The sequence below is a fragment of the Urocampus carinirostris genome, chromosome 10 (assembly GCF_059441175.1).
Source record: "Urocampus carinirostris isolate Australia breed hairy pipefish chromosome 10, RoL_Ucar_1.0, whole genome shotgun sequence".
NCBI lineage: Eukaryota > Metazoa > Chordata > Actinopteri > Syngnathiformes > Syngnathidae > Urocampus > Urocampus carinirostris.
Genome location: NC_142358.1, coordinates 13,016,243 through 13,040,358, shown reverse-complemented (window position 1 = coordinate 13,040,358; position 24,116 = coordinate 13,016,243). Strand labels below are relative to the sequence as shown.

At 39.7% G+C, this 24,116-nt stretch overlaps 1 protein-coding gene across 2 annotated transcripts; it reads right to left on the bottom strand.

The window, feature by feature from the left end:
- Positions 1-463: 463 nt before the first annotated feature.
- Positions 464-23,764, bottom strand: pak4 (p21 protein (Cdc42/Rac)-activated kinase 4). Of its 2 annotated transcripts, none has more exons than XM_088345655.1 (11): positions 23,618-23,764; positions 10,552-10,789; positions 9,564-9,733; positions 8,518-8,728; positions 7,093-7,323; positions 6,560-7,009; positions 4,846-4,979; positions 4,254-4,380; positions 4,034-4,159; positions 3,801-3,935; positions 464-2,875 (listed from the first exon to the last, which is right to left on the bottom strand). In XM_088345655.1, the coding sequence occupies exons 2-11, from the start codon at positions 10,750-10,752 to the stop codon at positions 2,720-2,722; spliced, it is 1,941 nt and encodes a 646-aa protein (XP_088201781.1). In that variant the 5' UTR covers positions 10,753-10,789; positions 23,618-23,764; the 3' UTR covers positions 464-2,719. The 2 variants fall into 2 exon arrangements, with proteins under 2 accessions (XP_088201781.1, XP_088201780.1); XM_088345654.1 differs by lacking the exon at positions 23,618-23,764 and adding an exon at positions 16,019-16,236.
- Positions 23,765-24,116: the final 352 nt, after the last annotated feature.

Below are 24,116 nucleotides of genomic sequence, written 5' to 3'. Positions count from 1 at the left end.
CCAATAGATGTGAGGTGACCATTACACTGAGTGTAAAAAACCCATATAGCAATAGAAATTTGAATATTGTGTAGGGAAAAAAATAGTGGTGTGTGTAAGGGAGTAGAATAGTGTGTGTGAGTCTAGAGTGACAGTTTAGTTTTGTGTGTGTGTGAAAGCATAGTGTATGAGTGTATTTTGGCATGTGTGTAAAAGCATAGTACTGTGTATGAGAGTATAAGAGTATGTGTGAGAGAGTATCGTAGTGTGTATGAGAGTATAGTAAGGTTTGTGCATGGCAAATGCGGTCTATATTACAGTATGGTTGTGCACGTGTGAGTATGTTGTTATATGTGAGAGCAAGGATGCCATTACTTCTCAAACGGGTTCTCAAAGCTTCGCCGGAAGGAATAACTACACATTTTCAGAAAAAATATATTAAAAAGAAAAACCTGACGGATACAACTTACCGAATGAAGACACGTTTGCAAAGCAAATTGGTTTTTATTTTCTCATACATCCCAGTGACAACACATAAAAGGTAGAGATGACGTCACCTGCTACCGATATGAGGCTGTTGCTCTCTCAATTTACACTGGATTACCCATCGTGACCTCTGATTTCACCAGTGACGACGTCACAGCGCTCACACGAGGCAAGGAAGGCACTCAAACAAAATACAGCAACATTGCAATAACGCTAGCAACTGAATATCTTTTTAATGGCGTTCACGAAGAAACCTTTTGAGTTGTACCCTGGATTTTGATTAGACTCGTCACTTTCTTAAGATGTAGGTGTACTTCTTTAGTGGACTCAACCTCTTTCACAACACAAAAAATGTTAACATGCGAAGAATGGTCATGTACAACCAGACAGTTATTGTCGCCAAGTTTTCTTGCCATAGCCATACAACACTTCCTGGGCGTTGTGGTTCAAAGTGGGACACCAAAGTCTAGAGTATCATAAATTATCTAGCCTATTTCTGTGACAAACTTTGATGGTGCGAGGAATGCTGCACGTCTCGTAGTGTCTTAAATTCTAGTCGCCAGTGCAAGCTAGCCTAGTCTTGTTCTCTGATGTTCCGTCTTAATTACTTAGCTCAAAAAAGGGATAAAAACATATTCAATGCACAAATAACATCTTTACATACAAAAGTGTGGCCTAAAGTTTTATAGAATTCGCTGTAGCTGTAGGCACCAGTGTTATCAGCCAGCATTATTTCTCAAGATGTTAAACTGCCCTCACCAAGAAGTAGTTAGCGCCTCAAAACAAGTTGGCACTTGAAATGTTCTCATGTTCATTAAAAAGGTCCAAAAGGTTGAGATGTGGATAGAGTACTGTATTTGGAATCATTTGTTAGCTTGCCTTTCTCTGCAACATACTAGCTTGTTATCACTGAGCAGGAGACAATGTATCATACTTCCTAATCAAGGACATTTTTATTGTCTGTACTCTTTTAGACAAAATTCACAAAAATTACTTATCAGAATTTGTGCAGAGGGGTTACATTGTAGTGCAGCAGAAATTGCTACTATTATTTTGAGGAGTTAGCGTGGAAATGTTAATGACATTTTACAGGTTCTAATTTTTGGGTGCCTCAGTGGAAATTAGTGTTACCAATTACACATGCACCTGATTGTCGCTTTACTCCAGACCCATCCAATTATATACACACAAAAAAACATTTTCAAAGCAAAAATAATCCTGACCCTCTGATTGGTTAGTGTTTTGGAACTAAAATGTACATACAAACTAACGTCCTGTTACAGAAACAAAGACGAAACAAAGCAAGAATCGGTGTGAACGCTGCCTCCTGCTGCTTGGGAGGTAAATTAGGACGTACCAGTTCTGCTACAAGATAAGTAGATATCTGTGTATAAAAAATAAAAAACATGTTCTGTACTACACACCATAGCCATGCTAGCCTTTGTTTGGTTTCAAATAATGTTCCTTGTTCACGCCAGAGAGGAAAAATCAATATTAGTAAAGTCGTCACAAATCGTCACCTTTGTATAAAACATCAGCTTCATTTAGTAACTTTTTCTGTACAAAATATGTGATCTTAAAAGTTCATTAAAAAACAGTACGTACACAGTAGCCACATCATAACAAGCGCTGTTTGTGTGTACATGTGTGGTTGTTGGAGAATTTGCCCGTCAGTGGATGTTTGAAGCAGGTCCATGTGAGTAGCTTAAAAAATCTTTCGAGTTAATTACCAGTATTTTGTGGATAAGTGGTGGCTTGCTAGTGCTGGGTGTACGTGTGCAGCTTGTAGTGTTGACAGTGCTTGGAAATTATTATCATCATCATCACCGCATCAAATCATCAACTATTAAATTCATACCAAAATCACATAACAGTGACACTCATCCATACACACAGAAAAGAAACAAAATCAACTCCAGTGTTTACCTGACTTCATGTTTTTCTTTTTTTGTTCCCAATGGTGTGCGTCCCTCAGTAGTCAAAAGACCAGGTGGGCCCAGGCCTATGTTTTCCAGTTCTCTGTCAAAATCCGAGGCCGGATCCAAATAATAATACAGGTTCCAGGTTAGGCAGGTTACAGTACGTGTTCTTATCATTAAGAGTAAGAATCTTGCTTGAGTTGGGAACTCACACTCACTCACACACTCAGCCCAAATTATTGCTCTGTATCGAGGAGAGAAACGGCAAACATGCACGTCACACCCTCGCCAACTCCCTCCACAGTAGAAAAGCCCAAAATGTGTACAAGTAGTCCTCATCTGATCCGGTTCTGTCTCATGAGGGGAACGATGCAGGATGGTGGGCCTGCCTTGGTCAGGAAGCTGTGCTTTAGAAGCTCACTAGCAGAAGCGCGCTGGGATGGGTCACGCACCAACATTCGGTCCAGGAAGCCTTTTAGCACTGGTGACACCTGGGAAAAAATGGATGAAAAAAAATCACAAGACAATAATGTGATATACATATGCATAAAATGTAATAGTTTACACAAAGCAATCAATATTTTCTAGACAGTAAAAACTTAATATGTATGTAATACACCTACAAAAAAAATCTGTACTTTTTTTTTAAATGACCACAAATAAATCACATAACACCTTGAATGTATATGTCAAACTAAAATGAACATGTATTTTATTTGGAGTCAACAGTTAAAAAAATATTTTATTTGAAATTTCTAAAAATATTTGAACATTAAGAATGTTAAACCATTTTTTATAACATTGCACAAATAATGAACACTTGATACTTCCTGACTCTGATGACTATTATTTCCTGTGGGAAAACAATTGCTGCACTGAAATGGCTGGAAGGATTATGAGCTTCTAGTTTGCACACTCTTGGTTCCGCAAAACAAAGCTTCGGCTAAATTTGGATTTAATAGCAGTATTTCAACATTGTTTTTGTTATACCCATCCAAAGATTATTGATAGTTTTATTCTGTTCATAATAATGGGACACCTGCAAAATAGATTGTATAGGATGCCCGTTTGGTATAATATGAAAATACCTCACCGTTGTCCATTGTTTTGACTATTATACACTGTTTACAACTTTGTCTCCATCGCCCAATCACGTCTCTGTTCTTTGATTTCTATAACCTTTTTTAGGGCGGATCTGCTTTTGTAACCTAGGAGATTTAACAAAAACAAGGGCTCGGGTAGAGCTTATGGACTAGGTTAGAATTTCTTATCTAAGGTTTGGGCTCTCCCCTGTTCTCCTTGCAAGTTTCAATTGGTGTCTTCTCATCTTGTTTTGAATGTCTACTAACTTATATATAACCAATTCCCATGACCAATCCTGGCTCCAAAAATACCTCAAAATGGCTGTATCAGTACCTTGTGCAGGTTCTTGAGTTTAGGAGGCAGATTGTCTCGGATCATCTTCATGGCCTTAAGTGGCGGCTCATTAAAATATGGCGGTTCGCCATCCACCATCTCGATAACCATGATGCCCAAGGACCAGATGTCCACCTGAATGGAACGAGCAGAACCAAAGATGTGGATAAGTGAAACAAAGTTTGTGTGGTGATCCCTAAATATAGATGAATGAAATAAATGAATGAAGGTACCTCTGGTCCGTAAGGGAGTCGTGAAATGAGCTCAGGCGCCATCCAGTATGGCGTGCCAACTAGAGACTTCCTTCGCTGTACCTCTTTAGACACTTGAGCGCAGAAACCAAAATCGGACAATTTCACCTGGAAAAAAACACACACAACTGAAGTAAGCATGAGCCACTCTGTTTTCTAAGTCTCTTTTGAGATGAGACATTAACATTAAAAAGTGTTGTACCCGGCCATCGTGAGTTAGAAGGATTGAGTCGCTTTTGATATCACGGTGGATGACACCTTGCGTGTGCAGCACTGACAAAGCCTTCAGGACGGACAGACACACCGTGGCTATCTGTTCCTCATTCATTCTGGGGCAGGGTGGGATTAATGACAGGTTTAAATTAAAAATAACGTGTAAAAAAGTAGGCATTTAACAATATCCATGCCGATTTCTTGTTATTTTGTAGAGCTTTGATTCATAAGAACAATTGAATGAGTTCCCATGTATTTATTTTAAAAACACAAGACTACTTTTGATTAGGCTCATTATAAAATCAGAGCATATAGACAATAAATAAACACTTTTATTTGAGTTGTTAACTTCAACACTTGGATTCAGTCTTTCAAGCATTTACTACAAGATCAAACCATATACTGCATTACACAAAACATTTAAGTACTAAATGTTGCTTTAAAAGATCAACATTTGATGTTTCATTAAATATGTAACCGTGCATTGAAAAAAAAAAATCAATAGAAATTAAAATAAATAAACTTAAACTTGACCCTTATGGAATTACTTTCCAGTTTAGAAAATAGTCCTGGGCTCTTACCTGGTGTGGGTCACAATGTCCGTGAGTGCGCCCCCCTCCAAGAACTCCATAACCACCCAGAGTTCGTCACCCACAAGGTAACTGTTGTACATCTCTACTACATTCTCGTGATGGTAGTCACGCATTATAACCACCTAAAGAGAAACAAAGAAAAAAAGGTAAAAGAGGTGACTTGCAACTTTACTTTTAAAGCGAAAGCCTCTGTGCTAAACTTTATTATCATGTTACAATTAACTGTTGATTAATTCAAGTCTCCACAAAAACACTTTACAACCTGTATAGTAGTCTTAATTTAAACCTTTACACAATTGACTCTACTTTTTACTAACACTTTTATCTTAACCCCTTATCGTTCCTTTAAAATAAGCCTAAAATCCCAGTCCAAGACATACCCAAGGTAAATTGAATACTGTTCTTGAACGATGTGGAGAAAATGGACAGTTTTGGTCTCTTTTGAAAGGTTACACACTTAAGTTTTGTCCCAGACTGAAATAACCACGGCAAGTGCTTTCAACATTAAGTATTCAGAGTTTGAACACTCAGTAATAGATTTTCATTCTTGTCTGATTTTTTTCGTTTTGTTTTTTTGCAATCAAATGCCTGCAAAAGGGTGTAGCATTGGCATACTAGCTAGAAAACAGATGAGACAAAAGCTTGAAGCATGACCCAGTACCTTGTCAAATTTGATCACAATCTGAAAAACTAAACATAGTATTTTCCACATTTTTCTAAAGGGATGTCTTGGCGTTTTCAAACGTGGCCTTTTGTAGACAACCAGTTCACAGCCTTAAAAACTCTGGATTCGTGTGTTTTACTTTGGCAAATTTTTATACATTCTGAAAAGGGTTGAAAATGTTTGACTTCTCTTTCCAGAAGTCAATCAATGATTGTGTACACTTAGGCGCAACATAGGTGCGTTAAAATGAATCACGATTGGCCTTGTGCACGTTTACTTTTGGCTCTGATATGAATTCAAACTGTAAATGTGTACGTATTTATGTTGGTGATTTAATTGGCTAACCAATATGTCTATCCACATCTGAATCGTTCACTATTGGCTAAAAGTTTTGAAAGCCGAATTGGTCACGTTGATTTTTTTCAATGCAGGCCCTCATACAATGTCAAAGGCTAAGGAATGTGAAACAAGCTTGCAATTGGCCAATGGTGGTGTCAATCAAAAGGTCAGAGGCTAATGGTAGTATTGAAAATAATCGGACGAGTCTGTTAATTTTAAAAGGGGAGTTATGGAGCTAAACAGAAGTATTAAAACAAAGATCGTCAAACAATGCAGGAACTTTTACGATGATTTTTTTTAATCTGCCAGCATTGGAGTAAATATTTTACATACTTGGATTCACTGGACTTTTGCGAATGTAACACCACCATATTTGCTGGGAATTGGTCATGAGTAGAAATTCCCAGTGCTTTTGGAAGAGGTATCCCGTTTTCATAATTTTTGCCTATCTTGTTTCAGCCTGATCATGACGTTTGAGTATGTTTTGAAATGGTCATCAATCTTAAACTTTCCAATGATATGTGGCATGACGTATTTCAGTGACTGATGACATCGTGAAGTCACGACTTTTGTTATCCAGCCGATGGACCGTAAGAACCTAAAGGGGTTATTCCCGATAAACAAAACATATGACAAAGTTGGAAAACAGTAAAACGATCCCAAGATTTTCCAGGTCACCTAGAAGCTGTTGGCAGTTACCTCATTAAAGAGAAGCTCTCTACGCTGTTGCTTCCTTAGGTCCATCTTCTTGACAGCAACTAGTTTTCCCGTCGTCTTTACTGTGGCAATGCACACGATGCCCGTGGACCCTTCTCCGATCTTAATGTAGTGGTCTAAGTAAGTGCGCGGGTCACCAGGATCCACCACCATCTGAAGAGCTGTTCGGAATTGCTCGTGGGACACCCTCTGCGGCTCTCTCTGCGGGGAACGTGCATCGGGCGGTGGCGGCAGGCCTGCGGGGGCTGGGGGTCTCGGGGCCGGTACATTGGGGTGAGGTGTGTGTGGTTGCTGGCCGGTTTCGGACGTCAGACTGGGATGTGATGAAGTGTGGTGAGGGTGTGGATGGCCAATGGGAGGTTTGGAGCCGGAAGAACGTCGAAGAGGGACAGAAGGGCCGTTTTGTGGGGATGACTCATGGGCACGCACCGGCTAGAAAGAGGACACATATAGTCACAAATTTTAAAAACAATAAACCTGGTTGGCACATTTAGATGTCATCTTGTCATGCTTACCGGCCCAGTAGGGCTACGTCCCCCGTCGCTCTCTGTCCTCGGATACGTGTTGAACGGACGCGACTGCTGTGCTGTTTTCATCACGCTATCAGTCATCGGTAGGTTTGGGGTGCGGATGTTGGGCCCTGATAGGGGCCTCTTTTCTCGGGGGGACTGTGGGCTGGCATCCCGCATCTGGTAGCTGGACTTTGGCCTTTGTTCAGCATGAGGATCGCAACGGACAACCTGATCCTGGGTAGGAGTTTTAATAGAGAAAACGTCAAATCAGATAAAACTAAACCAAATAAAAAATATTAAGTGCTCAGCATAAACTATGAACTAAGAACCTACAACGATCAAAAAGTATCATAAAAAAAATAAACATTTAAAGAAAGGGGACTTTGGAATACAAATACAGTGGAACCTCGGTTCTCGACCATAATCCGTTGCAGAACCCTGTTCGAAAACCGATTTGGTCGATCACCGAAAATCGTTTTTCCCATTAAAAGTAATTCAAGTCATTTTTATTTGTATAGCCCTAAATCACGAAGAGTCTCAAAGGGCTTCACAGATTATTACACTATATTACACAGACTATTTTTCAGCCGACGAGAAGAGTAGGTTATTCATATGCTATGGAGTAGAAGTGAGTTTTAAGCTTAGATTTAAACATTTCCACTGAGGTTGCAGAAGTAATGTAAAATCGTTTTAATCCGTTCCAACACCCTGAATGTTTACCATGAACGTAAACATGAAGCTAACCCAGGCTAATCGTACGTTCGCGTTAGCGTAATCTTCCGTACGAAAGATTACGCTAACATGAACGTGTAAAAATAAAAAAATAAGGTCATTTACATGTCATTTATCACCCGGGTCTCCACAACAAGTGGCTAGCGCTTCATTGGAAAGGGAGCTCCGTTCAAACACCCTGAATGTTTTACGTAAACAAAGCTAACCCAGGCTAATCGTACGTTCGCGTTATCGTAATCTTCCGTACGAAAGATTACGCTAACATGAACGTGTAAAAATAAAAAAAAAGGATTATGAATAGGATTTCTTACCTTTGTGGTGGACGGTGGGGAGAGAAAAATCATCAAAAGTTTTTCAACCTCTTCCAAAACTTGCGGCAGTTGCTTGCTTATAGCGCTAACTTCCTTAGCCGCATCACTCGATTTCACAGCCTCCTTATTCTTTACTATCATACTGTTAGTAGATTTAGCCATGCTGTAATCACTTGCAAGATCGGAAATTCATACACCTCTTTCATATTTAGCTATTATGTCTTTCTTAAAGGCAATAGTTGGACGAACAACTTGTTTTTTTTTTCAACTGTCCTGCTTGCACCGACCTTCTTCGGAGGCATAATTAGGGGCTAAAACAAAAAATGAAAAAAACAAACAAAAAAACAAATTTACAACTGCCATGTGCATTAAACACTGGTCTGACCTGGTTTTTGTCTCGATGCTGTCTGTCTCGATGAGGAGGTGGTGGTGGGGGACCGGAACCAGGTCTTTCTCTGTGGATTCGGCTTGGCTCTTGTCCTCGTGGCTGCTGTTGAGGCCGAGCATGTGTCCTATCTTCTTGCCGAGAATCTCGGTGGGGGTGCTGATTGTGGCGGGGGTCACCTATGACCTGGTGGTCTGGTCCAATGCGCTCTCTATGACACAGACCTCATAATAACTCTCCAGTTGTAGGCAGCATTTAATGGATCATTAATTGAAAGTGGTCTACATGGATTGGCTGTCTTTTGAATTCAAATGGCAAAGGACACACCAGTGATAACATCTGCCGGAATATTAGGGCAAGTAAGGGAACAATTTTTAAAAATAATCTAATTGCATAGTCACCTCTCTCAATATTACAAAAGCGGACCCTGTACCGGTCCATCATGGTGAAGACGGAGCTGAGCCAAAGGAAAAGCCCCCCATTACCAGTGGATCAAAGTTCCTACCCTCACCTATGGTCATGCACTGTGGGTCATGACCGAAAGAATAAGATCCCGGATACAAGCGGCTGAACTGAGTTTCCTCCGCAAGGTGGCTGAGCTCTCCCTTAGAGATAGGATGAAAAGCTCAGTCATCAGGGAGGGACTCAGTGTAGAGCCGCTTCTCCTCCACATCGAGTTGAGCCAACTAGGGTGGCTCAGCATCTTATAAGGATGCCTCCTGGACACCTCCCTTGAGAGGTGTTCCGGGCATGTCCCACCAGCAGGAGGCCCTGAGGAAGACCCATGACATGCTGGAGATACTACGTCTCTAGGCTGGCCTAGGAACGCCTCCTGAACCCCACAGATAAGTTGGCTGAAGTGGCTAGGAATAAGGAGGTTTGGGGTTCCTTGCTGAGGCTTCTGCCCCTGGGACCCAGATAAGTGGAAGATAATGGATGGATCGATAGACTTATGCCTGGGATTTTGTAAAGTCCTTGTAAAGTCCTCAAGATTTATAATCCAAACATACCTGTCCATACTCAGTGATTATGTGTGAAAAGCTCACCTGTCTGATTGTGAGGGATGTCGATGGGGATCCCCATTTTCCTGCCGAGGATGCACAGGCGGACTGCCCCGCCGAAGTGAGTTTGAGCGAGTCACCGACATGGTGTCAAACTCGTCCAGGAGCCAAGTCAGTGAACCGTCCACCCCAAGCTTAGTGCCCCGCACAATGCTCTGACGACAAAGAAGTACACAATGTTTAGCTACATGCGTATATAAGTGTATTTGATTTACATGGGTCCTGACCAGTGTTGGGAATAACACCATTATGAATAACGCCTTTACGTAACGGCGTTTGTTTTTTAGTAACAGGGTAAGCTAACTAATTATTTTATACACTGTTAAAACGCCTTAACCTGTAATGGCGGTCAAAAGTGGTGCGTTATTTTGGCTGCAGAAAGTCAACAGCAGCGTGCCCCTGCAAACCTGATGCTGTTTTTAGCAGCACCGTTCCATTCTAAGTTGTTGACGTCTCTTTTAATCATGTCACTATTTAAATCAGCGGCGACCATATATTCAGATAGCGATTACAAATATAGCACTTACTAATGCGCCGAAAGAAAAGACGAGTGAGAGCAGAGTCTGTTGTCATTGGTGCGGCAACCGACTCGTGTCGTTCATGTACAAAACGTCTCTATGAACTTATATTTAAAGTAACAGAAATAGTTACTTTCCCTGCTAACTAGTTACTTTTACTATATGGTAATTCAGTCACTATCTCAGTTACTTTTTGGAAGAAGTAGTGGGTAACTATAACTAGTTACTTTTTTTAAAGTATTGTGTCTAACACTGGTGCTGACATACAAGGTGAACCAAAAGTATGTTAGTTTGGTCATGAAGCAAAGCACCATAAGTAAAATAACAAATATGCCACAACAACAAAAAACAGAACTTTTTTATGTCCTACATACAAGTACTTATGCTATTTGTAGCTCTGTTTGAATCTGAGAACCTCTTTTTCAATCATTTATAAGAAACAGGAACCACCCAACCTTGTGCGGTTCCATTGTAGTTATTACGGTGGCATCGATGAAGGGCTTGGGCCTTTTGGCCGTGTCCTCGATGAGCGACTGCCATTGGCGAGGCAGGCCCACGAATTTCTGCTCCTGTTCATCAAAATCTGTGTGCACACGGTGCTCAAAGTTGGACGGTGCCGAGATCTGAATGCGGGACTTTTTCTTCTTGGTGAACATTGCATCAGCCGGGGCGGCAAACAGCCGAACATCAGAGCTATGGGGAGAAATAAAATGTAGACGTCAAAGTGTGTATATCTTCCAGGAGCAGGAGAACAAAAGATGAATGCATACACAGATGTTCGTAGAATGTCGACAGGATCAAGCACTGGCACGCGGCGTTTGCAAAAGCATTTTTCTGATTTTATTTTTTAAAGGCTACTCCCAACAGAATTTTTCCCTAAAATAAAATAGCTCTGTTGAACAAGCAGAGCAGAATAGACCATCGTTCACAGCTAAAGATGGCTATAATTGGTTTACACTGTGGTGGAGAATGACATAGGCCCATGAAGCTAGGAAAACATGGTCGCCTGGATCGTTTAGTTAGGTCTTGCACTACACATAGATGAATCTGGGGCCAAAGTTCAGGAAAGCTACAACACTGGAACCAAGAATCTACATTTATGAAGTTTGCAGTGTATAAGAAAAGCACTATAAAAGGACTGCAGAAGTCCAAGGGAACAAAAAAAACCTAATGACTAAAACTACATAAGCTAATTCAACGAACATTGGTATACTCTATGTATTTGTAGACCGTGGGAGGCACGATGACCGCAGCTGAAAAAAAAAACAGCCAGGAAAAGGAACGCAAGGACCCTGAATGGGTGAACTGTAGTGGCTCGGACCAAAAAAAGTGTGACATGTTGATAGCAACGGACACTTTCTGAGTCAGACACCGACAACATTTGCAGTTGGAAGCAGTTTGATGACACAAAGTAATAAACACGTCACCCGTTTGACAGTACTAAAGCACACAGCTTCTTTAACACTAATTAAGTTGAAATCATATATTTAGAGTTTACAGTCTACAGTGAAAGTATCTGGTAGCTCCACTGTTACATGTCACTCCATTCAGCTAATTAGAGTGTAGACAGCTCACAGGGAAGCGATAAGCCTTCCTAGTTACTGCGCCACCCGACCTCCTACCGCCATTCGCAGTGCAAGCAGTTTATTGCCAGGGTGCTTTCAAGACACACCCACAGTGTGCCAAAATTATTACACCAAATTAACCGGACTCTGGCTAATCACAGGTGGTATAAACATAGATGAAGGCATACATATGCCAGCGTAGATTTGAAGTTTTTGTAATCCAAAAAAAAAGTCACCCATGTTACTCAAACCTGAGCAGGTGTTTTTAGATAAAACTGTCAGTGAGGGAAGAGAATTTTAACTTTAATGGAAAATATTCATTATTAAAAAAGAAAAAAAAGGACAATCAACATACCATATTTTCCAGACTTAAAGGCTCACCTACAAAACCCATATTGGCCAGAAATTTAAAAGGGCACCTTACAACCCAGTAACTTATACACCGCAAAATACTGGTGGTTAAAATAGAAATGCATTCAGTATTTATTCATGTGCGCTACTATTCGAGGTTTTGGGGTATACCACGGTACACGCTACAGTGGGCATTTGCACGTCACACTGGGTATTTGTATATTGTATTCTTTTGGCTTTATTATTGTACTGTTCTCAGCTCAGGGATGCTGCTGGAAATGTGAATTTCCCTTCGGGGATGAATAAAGTATCTATCTATCTATCTATTTGTGCAATTATTGATCAATTGAAATATATTGCTGACCACAATCGCATGACATTGTATGCAACGGGAATAAAGGTCCATTTCATCATCAGCTACACCAAAGAGTTATTTCTCTCATCATGCTTTTTTGAGTTTATTTATACCTTTCAGGACAACTTACTGTTTAATCCATTATATAACATTCGTTTCTGGCACGGGGAGTTAAAACAGTGGGACAGTGAGATAAAATCGAATTCTGTACCACTCATGGTCAAGTTTTAGCTCTCTCACAGCTGCAACCAGGTCTCAATTCCAGTTACATACAATGTTTTCTAATTTTGGTCAGCGACTTTATTGACTCTTCAATAATTGCACTAATATATAGCGCACTTATATAAAATGTGCAACAGCTACAGACGAATAAACAAGGTACTTCTTACTGTGGTTCTAAGTCCATGTCTATATAATCCAGTGCACCTTATATGTGAAAAATTAAACACAAAATACTATTTTTGAGGAACTGCGCCATATGGCCCGTAGCACCTTATAGTGCGGAATATATATATACTGGACTGTCTCAGAAAATTAGAATATTGTGATAAAGTTCTTTATTTTCTGTAATGCAATTAAAAAAACAAAAATGTCATACATTCTGGATTCATTACACATCAACTGAACTATTTCAAGCCTTTTATTATTTGAATATTGCTGATTTTGGCTTACAGCTGAAAAAAACTCAAAAATCCTATCTCAAAATATTAGAATACTTCCTCAGACCAAGTAAAAAAAATAATTTTATAACAGCAAAACTAAATCAAACATTTGAAAATGTCCATTGATGCACTCAGTACTTGGTTGGGAATCCTTTTGCACGGATTACTGCATCAATCCGGCGTGGCATGGAGGCAATCAGCCTGTGGCATTGCTGAGGTGTTATTGATGCCCAGGATGCTTCGATAGCGGCCTTCAGCTCATTTGCATTTGTAGGTCTGGTGTCTTTCATCTTCTTCTTAACTATACCCCACAAATTCTCGATGGGGTTCAGGTCAGGGGAATTAGCAGGCCAATCAAGGACAGTGATGCCATGGTCAGTGCACCAGTTACTGGTGGTTTTGGCACTGTGGGCAGGTGCCAGATCATGCTGGAAAATGAAATACTCATCTCCATAGAGCTTTTCAGCAGATGGAAGCATGTAGTGCTCTAAAATCTCTTGGTACACAGTTGCATTTACTCTGGACTTGATGAAACGCAGTGGACCAACACCAGCAGCTGACATGGCTCCCCAAACCATTGCTGACTGTGGGAACTTCACACTGGATTTCAAGCAACTTGGATTTTGCTCTTCTCCAGCCTTTCTCCAGACTCTGGCGCCTTGACTTCCAAATGAAATGCAAAACTTGCTTTCGTCTGAAAAGAGGACTTTGGACCACTCTGCAACTGTCCAGTGCTTCTTCTCCATAGCCCAAGTCAGACGCTTCTTCCGTTGTCTTGAGTTCAGAAGTGGCTTGACCATGGGAATACGGCTATTGTAGCCCATTTCCCGGACACGTCTGTGAACTGTGGCTTTTGATACCTGGACTCCAGCTTCAGCCCACTGTCTTTGAAGCTCCCTCAAATTCTGGAAGCGGCTCTTCTTCACAATGTTGTTAAGGCTGCGGTCATCTCTCTTGGTTGTGCAGCGTTTCCGGCCACGTTTTTCCCTTCCAACAGACTTTTTGTGGATATGCTTTGAAACTGCACTCTGTGAACAGCCTGCTCTTTGAGAAATTTCTTTTTGTGTCTTACCCTCCTGATGGAGGGTATCAATGATGGTCCTCTGGACAGTAGTCAGAATCAGCAGTCCTCCCCATACTTGTGATTTAGTTTACTGAACCAAGATGAGTGTTTTTAAGGCTCAGGAAACCCTCGCAAGGTGTTTCGAGTTAATTAGATGATTCAGGTGATTAGTTGAATAGCCTACTTGTATACTTTTTCATGATATTGTAATATTTTGAGATAGGATTTTTGAGTTTTCTTAAGCTGTAAGCCAAATTCAGCAATATTAAAATAATAAAAGGCTTGAAATAGTTCAGTTGATGTGTAATGAATCCAGAATGTATGACATTTTTGTTTTTTTAATTGCATTACAGAAAATAAAGAACTTTATCACAATATTCTAATTTTCTGAGACAGTCCAGTATATATATATATATACACACCAGAGCCATATCCCCCTAGTGGGAGGTGGCTAGAGTCAAGAATAGTCTGACTCTTTTTGGGAGATTGATACAGAGGAGGGGATTCCCAGCCCCGTCGCTCAACCCAACTGATGTGTTGGGAGTCATTAGGTGACCAAACCCCCCAATTCCAATCCCTAATTGCCGGGCGCCAAGCAGGGAGGCAATGGGTACCAATGTTATAAGTCTTAGGTTTGACTCGGCCAAGGCTTGAACCTGCAACATCCCAGTCTCGGGGCGGGCGCTCCTACCCCCAAGGCTATCGAGCTGGTTTTTAAAATGCCCAAAGGGGAAAGATAACAAGAGAAAATGTTCCATCAATTGTTTTAAAAAATCAGAAATGCAATAACAAATACATAATTGATTTTGCCAGGCCAAAGGGAGGGATGGCCAGTTACCGGCTCAAAGTTATACTGCAACTTTGTAAATGTCCCCGTTTTGAGTGATTAAGAGCAAGCAAAATTACAAATGACCTGTTTTGTCAAAAATGTGAGCCCATCTGGGAATGGCTATCTAGGTAGATTAGATGCTTTAAAGATCTCTTGAAATGAAGATTTGAAACCGGGTATGATAATCCCTGTTTCTACCAATAGTTAGGTAAATTACGCACTAGGGTTACTTTGTAAACAGCTGAATAATTGCAGGCAACACTGTACTCGTAATTACCCACAATCCCCCTTTTGACCACCGCACATGTCACCCCTTTTTGCTCTCCTAGCCGGATGTTCGCCTGGCTGAACAATGAGAAAGGATGGTGAAAATCATGAGGTGCGCGCTGACCTCATTCCACTACTAAACATGGATGGATGGCTAAATAAACGTTCCACAAAGCAATATTACTGCAATGTAGTCACTGTACTAATACTATATATAGAGAAAAGTGCAAAATTCTACAGCAAATTGTGTTGTACCTTAGATCCAGTTTACTATATTGTACAGTACAATTAAAAAAAACTATTGATTTGTGACAGCCTTATTCTAGGACAAAATACAAATAAGTGATCATCAATAACCCTCCTTCAAAATGTAACAATAAATCCAAATTAATACTTGTATGCACTTCAGCGCTTGTTTTATTAATTTATTTTTTAATGTATTCATTTTCTAAAAAGCAATAAGTGGATTGAACAAGTTGCAAGCTCAATAACATACTAAGTTAATACATGCGCCACACTCTGACATTAGCTTGAAGTTATATGATTCTGATACATCTTATAGAGTGTAATAAAATATTTTACACATATTCCAGCTGACTGGTAACAATCTTCAGTCAGAAATGCTCTTGTGGTATGTCTCACAGAGTTAGCAGACTGAATGGCAGATTTTCAATCGCCTGAGCTGATAAGGCTGCCGTCAACAACTCACTGCACATGTCCTAGTAATCCATTGAAGGACAAAGACACAATTAGACTTTTTTTCCACAATTTGAACACCAGAGCGGCACTTTACAAAATCTGATTTGACATTGTGTTTCATTTGTATTTACCTTCCAAGACACTTTTCGCGACTATTGAGGTCCGTGTGAAAACTGGAGCGTACGCGGCGACTAACACATCCAGCCTGAGTACGTTTTCCTTTGAATGAGCATATGTGACACATTACCTTAAAAAATAAATCTCTCTGTGATGGAAACAGACATATGACTCAAAAAGAGCCAATATCACGACTTTTTAAAAAAAATGATCTGGAGCTGTGGCCAATGGTGACACGCAGACACACATGACAAATGTTCTATGAGGTAGGTCAACCTCATGCTGTGCAATCACCTCATCACATGATATAATAGTAATGACACATTTAATTGTAATGACATCATCAAATGACATTGCAGAAATATGGTGACTAATTGATCATCAAATAAGAAATATTTCTGTCATTACTGATTGCAGAGTAGGACCAACCAAAAAAAGACTAATGGGATTGTCAAACAGTGAGCATAAAGAGGTGGGTGGGGGAGTATTCCTTAACCACGAGGGTCATAGGCGCACCAATTCTTGTGGTGTGTTTTGGGCAAGTACAGCCTGGTGGCGCCCATCCCTCTCCAGGCATACAAATGTTTCCACCATTCGCGTGTTAGGCAAATGTGCTAACCACTGCAATGCAGAAATACTGTCTCCAAAAATTAGAATATGAAGTTGTGTATTTTCTTTAATGCGATTTAACAAAAATACCATATATTCTATATTCAATAAAAATCAACTGAAAGATTGCATGTCTTTTTTTAATATCCCTAATTATTTTAATAACTCAAATATCCTCTCTCCAAATATTAGAATATCATGAAAAAAGTATACAGGTAAGCTGTAGGACATAATCAGCAATAATAAAACAATAAAGGCTAGCAATATTTCAGTTAATTTGAATCTAGAATATACTTTTTCGTTGTTGTTTTTTTTTACTGCATCACAGAAAATTGATTACCCTACCACAGCATTCTAATTTTCTGGGAGAGTCCTGTACGTATGTAGCAGACTTGGACTACATCCTTGATAAAAAAAATGTCCAACCTTAAGGTGAAAACTTTCCGTAGTTCCATCCAGGTATGCTGCCCACTCCAATTCTAGCATTACTATATGATTCCTTGATTATCCTCAAATACTTATTTGGTGCTCTCTGTTGTTCTTACAATCCTCTCACACACTCTATTATTTGCCTTCTTTTAGTCAATGAATGCCAGATGCATGACTTTTCTGCTGCTTCCTGCACTCCCCCTGGCTTACTTACCTTTGGGCAAAAGGTTCAGATCCTGTATAGTCTTTTCATTAATACTTATCTGAAGAGGACAAAGTTAAGTTTTTACAACAAGGAAATGTTAGATCTTTAAAAAAAATAAAAATAAAAGAAATAAAAAATAAAGTTGAAGCTTGAGAATAGATGGACATCATGTAACCCACAGCTCTGCCCTTCAAAAACTTAAACGAACAAAAGGTCAAGTTTATAGAAGAGCATCGAGAAGAGCTAATGAAAGGTCACTGACTACATTGAAATGTAGTCAATTCCTGAAGTCAAGTCAAGCCATGTTTATTTGTATAGCCCTTAATCACAAAGAGTCTCAAAGGGCTGCACAGATGAAGTTAAGTTAAATATTATGGACCAGTGGGAATAACAAATAAGTGCAGATCACAGATTATAAGTGCAGAAAACCACTTTTAAAATTATCTTTGCAGCTCAAGTTTCAATGCAATTAGGTCCAACCGAAAAATTCCAGTGAAAAGAAAACCAATCTTTTTTTCTCATAAACCCGCCTTGTTTACTCCCACCACTGTTCTCTCCTGTCATAACCCCGATGAGGCCCAGTCAGATCATTTAGAATTTTCTAGCTCTGTGTTCTGTGTTTATAGAGCATATTTCAGATCCCATCTTTCCTTCTAATTTATCATTAAAACCTTCTCATTCAACATTACTAGCACATGTGAAAGTCGGGTGTAGAGAAGAGGCTGGCAGCATGAAGGAATGCAGCATGAGCATTTAGCGGACTTGATAAGAGCGCCCCTCTCACTGATTTTTTTGTGTGTGTACCTTTTGTGTATTTTCGCCTCTCTTTTCTTGAATGTTCACAACATTAAGGGGGGTGTTGATGTTGGCTCCTGCAGTCATTCCATTGAAGACCTACCTACAATCCGGCCCTTCAAAGGCAACAAACCTGCCGTCCCTCCCTGCCTTTGTGTTGCTTACATAGTAACTGAATGTTCTGTGTTTATTTCATTAGCTTAACTTGCTGTTTCATGCCTCCCAGATGCTGCGGGCGATCGCTCGAACATTTTTAAGATGGGCATGAAAGTAGGAGTGTTCCTTGAATCCTGCAAAAAGTTATTTTACAAAAGTGATCATGTTGATCAAAGAGATAGTGATGATTTGATTCAAAACACAGCTTTTCCCATTTTCAATTCTACCTTTGGAATGCATTTCTACTCCTAAATTACATATTATAAAATATTTATTTCATATTTTGGATTATGTGAACAAGTAAACTCCTCAAGAAGGACTGGTGGCTGGATTTCGACCTGTGAACCTAACCAGCCAGTCACTGTGTCACCACCCTTTATATAACCAGGATAAAAATAAAATTTGGGAATTAAATAATGCCAATAAAAAAATTAATGTGAGTTGTAGTCATTCATTTTCTCTTGGCCAGTATGTTTTGAAATAAACCAGATGTGACATGCAGTCTCCCTTCCTCACTTTTTCACTAGTTTTTCCTTAACTAGTATGCCGTAAGACCTTGACAAGTGTGGCAAAGGAGAATTTCCAATTTCATCAAAGTGTGGACAAAAAATTGATAATCATTGAAAAAGATGTGCTGGTATCAAGAATCTGCACAGTCTTACAATTGTCAGCAGAGAAACTAATCTTTTTTCTCTATCTATTAGTAGCAGCAGATTACTGTTACGTGTAATAATCTGCTCAGAATCAATTACAGTGAAATGACTTTGGTAAATGATTTAGCGTAAAGTTGACTTGTAAACATCGTTCCAGTTTTGCTTTTTTCTATTTTACATGTTCAAGATGTAGTGGAAAAACTGTTGCACTGTAAGATAAATTATCTCACGTTTGGTATCATATTTCTTACTTTACTGGAGGAACAAGTTCATAAAAAAACAAGTAAAAAAAAAAACAACAACAAAATTACAAAAACATAGCAAAATGATTTACTCTACCTGCCTCCTTAGCCACAAATAAAGATTCATATACAAATCATATGCAGATCATATGAAGCAAAAAAAAAAACTGACAATTTCTACGATGGTATTTTTCGATTAAAAAAGTGTACCCGTGCCTCAAAAAAGGTTGAGAAACACTAAACTAGATAGCTGTTTTTTTGTGGAAAAGATAAGAAATATAATATTTATGAGATATTGAATGGGCTGAAAAAGTTGACAACCCTGGCAGACACTACAAATCCCTTAAAACAAAGACTCACTTACACGCACAGGTGAAAGTTTCTTCCCCGGCCCGAACAAGCGCACACGAGTGTAAGAAGGTATATATCTTACCTATGTATAAAGAAATGAGTATTAACCCCTGTACAGTATGCCTAAAATCCCAATCTAATACGTACCCAAAGTATATTAAATGCTGTTCTTGAACGGTTTGAAGAATATGGACAGCTTTGGTCTCTTTTGAAAGATAACGCTGAAGTTTTGTCCCGAACTGAAATAATCACTACTAAAATTGAGTAATCTGAGTCGCATCACACAGAAATAGAAGGTTTTTATTCTCGCCTTAATTTTGTTTTGTTGTTTGCAATTAAATGCCTTCAGATAAGTGTAGCTGGAAAATAGGTGAGACAAAAGCTTGAAGCCTTCCTTACCTGGTACCTTGTCAAATTTGATCACAATCTGAAAAACTAAACATTGTATTTAACAAATATTTCCAAAAGCTAGGTTTAGGCATTTACTAAAATGGCCATTTGGAGACGACCAGTTTTCTGCACTTAAACGTTGACAAATTTGTATTTTACTTTGGCCAGTTTGTATCCATTGTGAACGATTTGTAAATGTTCTCTTTCCAAAATGTCAAATCAATGAAAATTGAATCAGTTTGCCTTGCGCATGTTATTTTCAGCTCCGATTTAAATAAACCCCCGGAAAATGGCATTGAATTATTTTGGAAATTTCATTGGCTAACCAATGTGTCAATCATCATTCAATTTGGTTACTACATCGCACAGAAAGTCCTTGGGCCCGTTGGAGGTGTAAATAGCTTATTTCTCAAACTTACTTTGTTAATATGTTGCTGCGAAAGCCATTGCACTACTTTTCAGACTATACTCTTAGGGATACCTCCGGGAACGGTGGTTCTGGATTTGAACCATCTATGAAGTCGCTGCTTGGCTCTGTGGCTAGGACCTTGACTCAGCCTCTTGGCTGAGAGCAAGTGTCTCGGCCCCTTGGCTTTGTAGCGTATTATGATTTGACCAATAACGGATAATGGATAATTGATAAAGAATATAGAACAATAAACCTTACAAAATCCCACTTTTCATTGTACTATTGTTCAGATGCACTTACAGTTTAGGCTAGTTTCTAAGCACTACCTTGAAAAAATGTGTGCCTATCTACCTTGACATCATTTTTATCTCGTTTCTCCTCTTTTAAGTCCTTATTATGCGTTTATCCTGGAGTGGCATGTCTAATCTTTTGTGAACAATGTTCACTAACTATGTTGTTATCAAAGATAATAAAGACAATTTTCATTCAAATTCCCCAGGGCCATCACCATCCCAAGTAAGCGATTGAAAATATATCTCTTGCCTATGTATAGAAAAATAAGTATACATATATTATTTCTAACCTCCTGTGTGGAGTTTGCATCTTCTCCCCGTGCTTGCGTGGGTTTACTCCGGGCACTCCGGCTTCCTCCCACATTCCAAAAACATGCATGTCAGGTTAATTGGCCGGTCCAAATTGTCCCTAGGTGTGAATGAGTGAGCGAATTGTCTGTCCTTATGTGCCCTGCGACTGGCTGGCAACCGGTTCAGGGTGTCCCCTGCCCGAGGATGGCTGGGATGGGCTCGCACCCCCGCGACCCTACTGAGGATAAGCGGTGCAGATGATGGATGGATGGATGTTATTTCTAAACCTTATTTCAGAAATATGTTGCTTCTGAAAGTAATTGCACTACTTTTTATTGCTTATTTGGTCTGATAAATTTACAACTTCGGCCAGTCTCCAAGCAGTACTTTGTAAATAGTTTTGCCTGTTTACCCTAAATAAATAAATACATATACCGTATTTTCCGCACTATAGGGCGCACCGGGTTATAGGGCGCACCCCCAAAAAATAGTTTATTGTCCTATATCTTCCATAGATAAGGCGCACTGGATTATAAGGCACTACAATGGGAACGTCAACAAAACAGTCAAATGATTCAGTCAAACTGATTAGAAGAATAGAATATAATTTACTTTTATTGTCATTCTTTGTAACAATGCACACAGAACGAAATGTCGATACACCTGACCCGTACAGTTAAACTGTAGCGAGCCGATGCAGCCGCAGCCAAACAGGGCGCAGCCATTTTAGTCATTAGGTGACCAAACCCCCCAATTCCAACCCTTAATGCAGAGCGCCAAGCAGGGAGACAATGAGTACCAATGTTGTAAGTCTTGGGTATGACTCGGCCGAGGCTTGAACCAGCGACCTCCCAGTCTCTGAGCCCTACCATCTAGGCTACCGAGCTGGTACAGCTACAAGCTTTGGGAATGTTACCCCCTTAACATTCCCAAAGCTTGCAAAGAAGCAAATACGTGTCGTAGACACGTGCGGATGCGGTGTCCGTATGTCACTCAAATGCGTCATTTCAAATATCATTTGGAAGGTTAAAGTCTTGGGATTCAAGAAATGCCAACCATTCCTTAGTTTCTATTTTCTTTTTCGCTCGCAACTTTGCTGTGCATATGACAATAAACACTTGGAATTGAGTTTAATTCACTCAACTCATCACAGCAAAATTCAAGATCGTTCTAAAACAAGATACCGGGAAAATATAAAGCCACATAGCTCACCTAAGTTCTCACGTTCAATAGTGATACGCAACCATGGTCTTCTTACAACCGTGAGTGTCGTAAATCCAGGAGAGTAAAATATTTACAAATACAGACTAATGAAACATATTTCTTTATGGCGTAGTTTAGCAAGCTTGCTATTCAGTCATCTTTTTCGGCCAATTGAAGGGTTTGTTTTGGCCCTCTAGCCTATCCGAGGCTCCGAATAACTTCAGCCAATAGCGATCGATTTAACTGATGATTGACACATCTTTTTCGGCCAATTGCAGGGTTTGTTTTGGCCCTCTAGCCTATCCGAGGCTCCGAATAACTTCAGCCAATAGCGATCGATTTAACTGATGATTGACACATCTTTTTCGGCCAATTGCAGGGTTTGTTTCGGCCCTCTAGCCTATCCGAGGCTCTGAATAACTTTAGCCAATAGCGATCGATTCAAATGATGATTGACACATTGGTTAGCCAATGAAACGCCGGTATATAAATCCCAGCATACACACTACTTGTTCGGGGGGAAATCGAGTCGGCGGCTGTTGCGTAAGTTGCAAGACATTGCGATTTAATATTGAGCCATATATAAGGCGCAGCTGTTGAAAAAAATTAAGACTTTTAGGTGCGCCTTATAGTGCGGGAAATACGGTAATCACTTTTCTCTTTTAACTCTTATACCTGAACGTCATGTACAATCTCTTGGTACAGAATATTCGTTATCACTGATAATAAAGACAATTCTGATTAGTTAAACACGAATGCTTCAAGCCACACACATGCACAGGAAAAAATGAAGTACAGCACACCGACAAAGCATGAAAACGTACAGTCACAACTCTCAACTACTAATAATAGTTACTCAATGGTCTGGTCCACTTATTTATATAAAACAAAACAAAAGAGATCCCTACATGCTAGAAATGGAGCTACACAGAGGCTTTGTTCTGGTATTATCGCCAGCAGAACATCTTCAACGTCGACTTCAAATAGACCACGTTTATAAAGATTTTGATTACAGACACCCTGACATCTTTAATAAAGTCCAAATACTATTTATGCAGCTCGTCCTCTCGAAAATAAAATCGGGAGGCGTTCCTTTTTTGCTTGACTCGTAAAAACCTCGCCTACATTTTGAATAGTAAATAACAAGACTATTATAGTTTGGAGCGACCACTAGATTTTTTTAGGGATTGTTTTCATCCTAGGAATGTCGAAACATACACGTAGGAAGAGGAAAAAAGATTTTTGCCTTTAGCTTTCTTTCAGTCCTGCTTGAAATTCAACAGCTGAAACTCTATTGGTCCGATAACTCCACCAGGAAGTGTCTCGTCGACTGTAATGAGTGCACTAAACCCGCTTAGGGAAATGTAAACATCAATGACAAATATGTTTTATTTCAACAAACTTGGAAAAAGTGAGCGAAGAAATCCCGCACGTTATGAAATAGTAGTATTAAGCTAACATTAGCATCGGTTAGCAGGTAAATCGAGAAAAGCACCACCACCACCCCCTCCCTTCAACTCCAAAACTCGGGACACAAAACGCCGCCCAAGTTGTGCTTTAAACATGAGTAAAAGAAAGGTTACTAACCATGTACAATCGTCGGTTAACTGTCTGTGGCGCCGTCAACGGCGCAAGAGAGGCCCGGGAAGACTTGAAAAAAAGACGTAAACTATTAACCCAAAGTCTCACTTTGTCGACGCCATGTTGGAAGCGTCAAGCGGGTGAAGGAGGGGGGGGGGGGGTTCAGTGTGGCGAGACACCACATCCGGGAAACTACTGGTCCGCTGCCATGGTGACTGAACAGTGATTTGAAAAAGACAAATAATTTGAAAATATACGCGCAATATCAGGAAAAAAAAACATATATATTTTTTAAATCGTGTGCAAAGACATGAGTGACCAAAATGTGTACACATATTTTTTCTTCCAGTGATTTTACTCAGAGGATAAAGGTCTAACCCTCAACACATTAAAATCAGTCAGACATACCTGTCATCCCTACGAAAAATATGTTATCCCCCTTAAAAATATTTCTCTTTTTTAAGGGATTATAGAATTAAATCTAAAAAAACTTGTAGATCAGCCT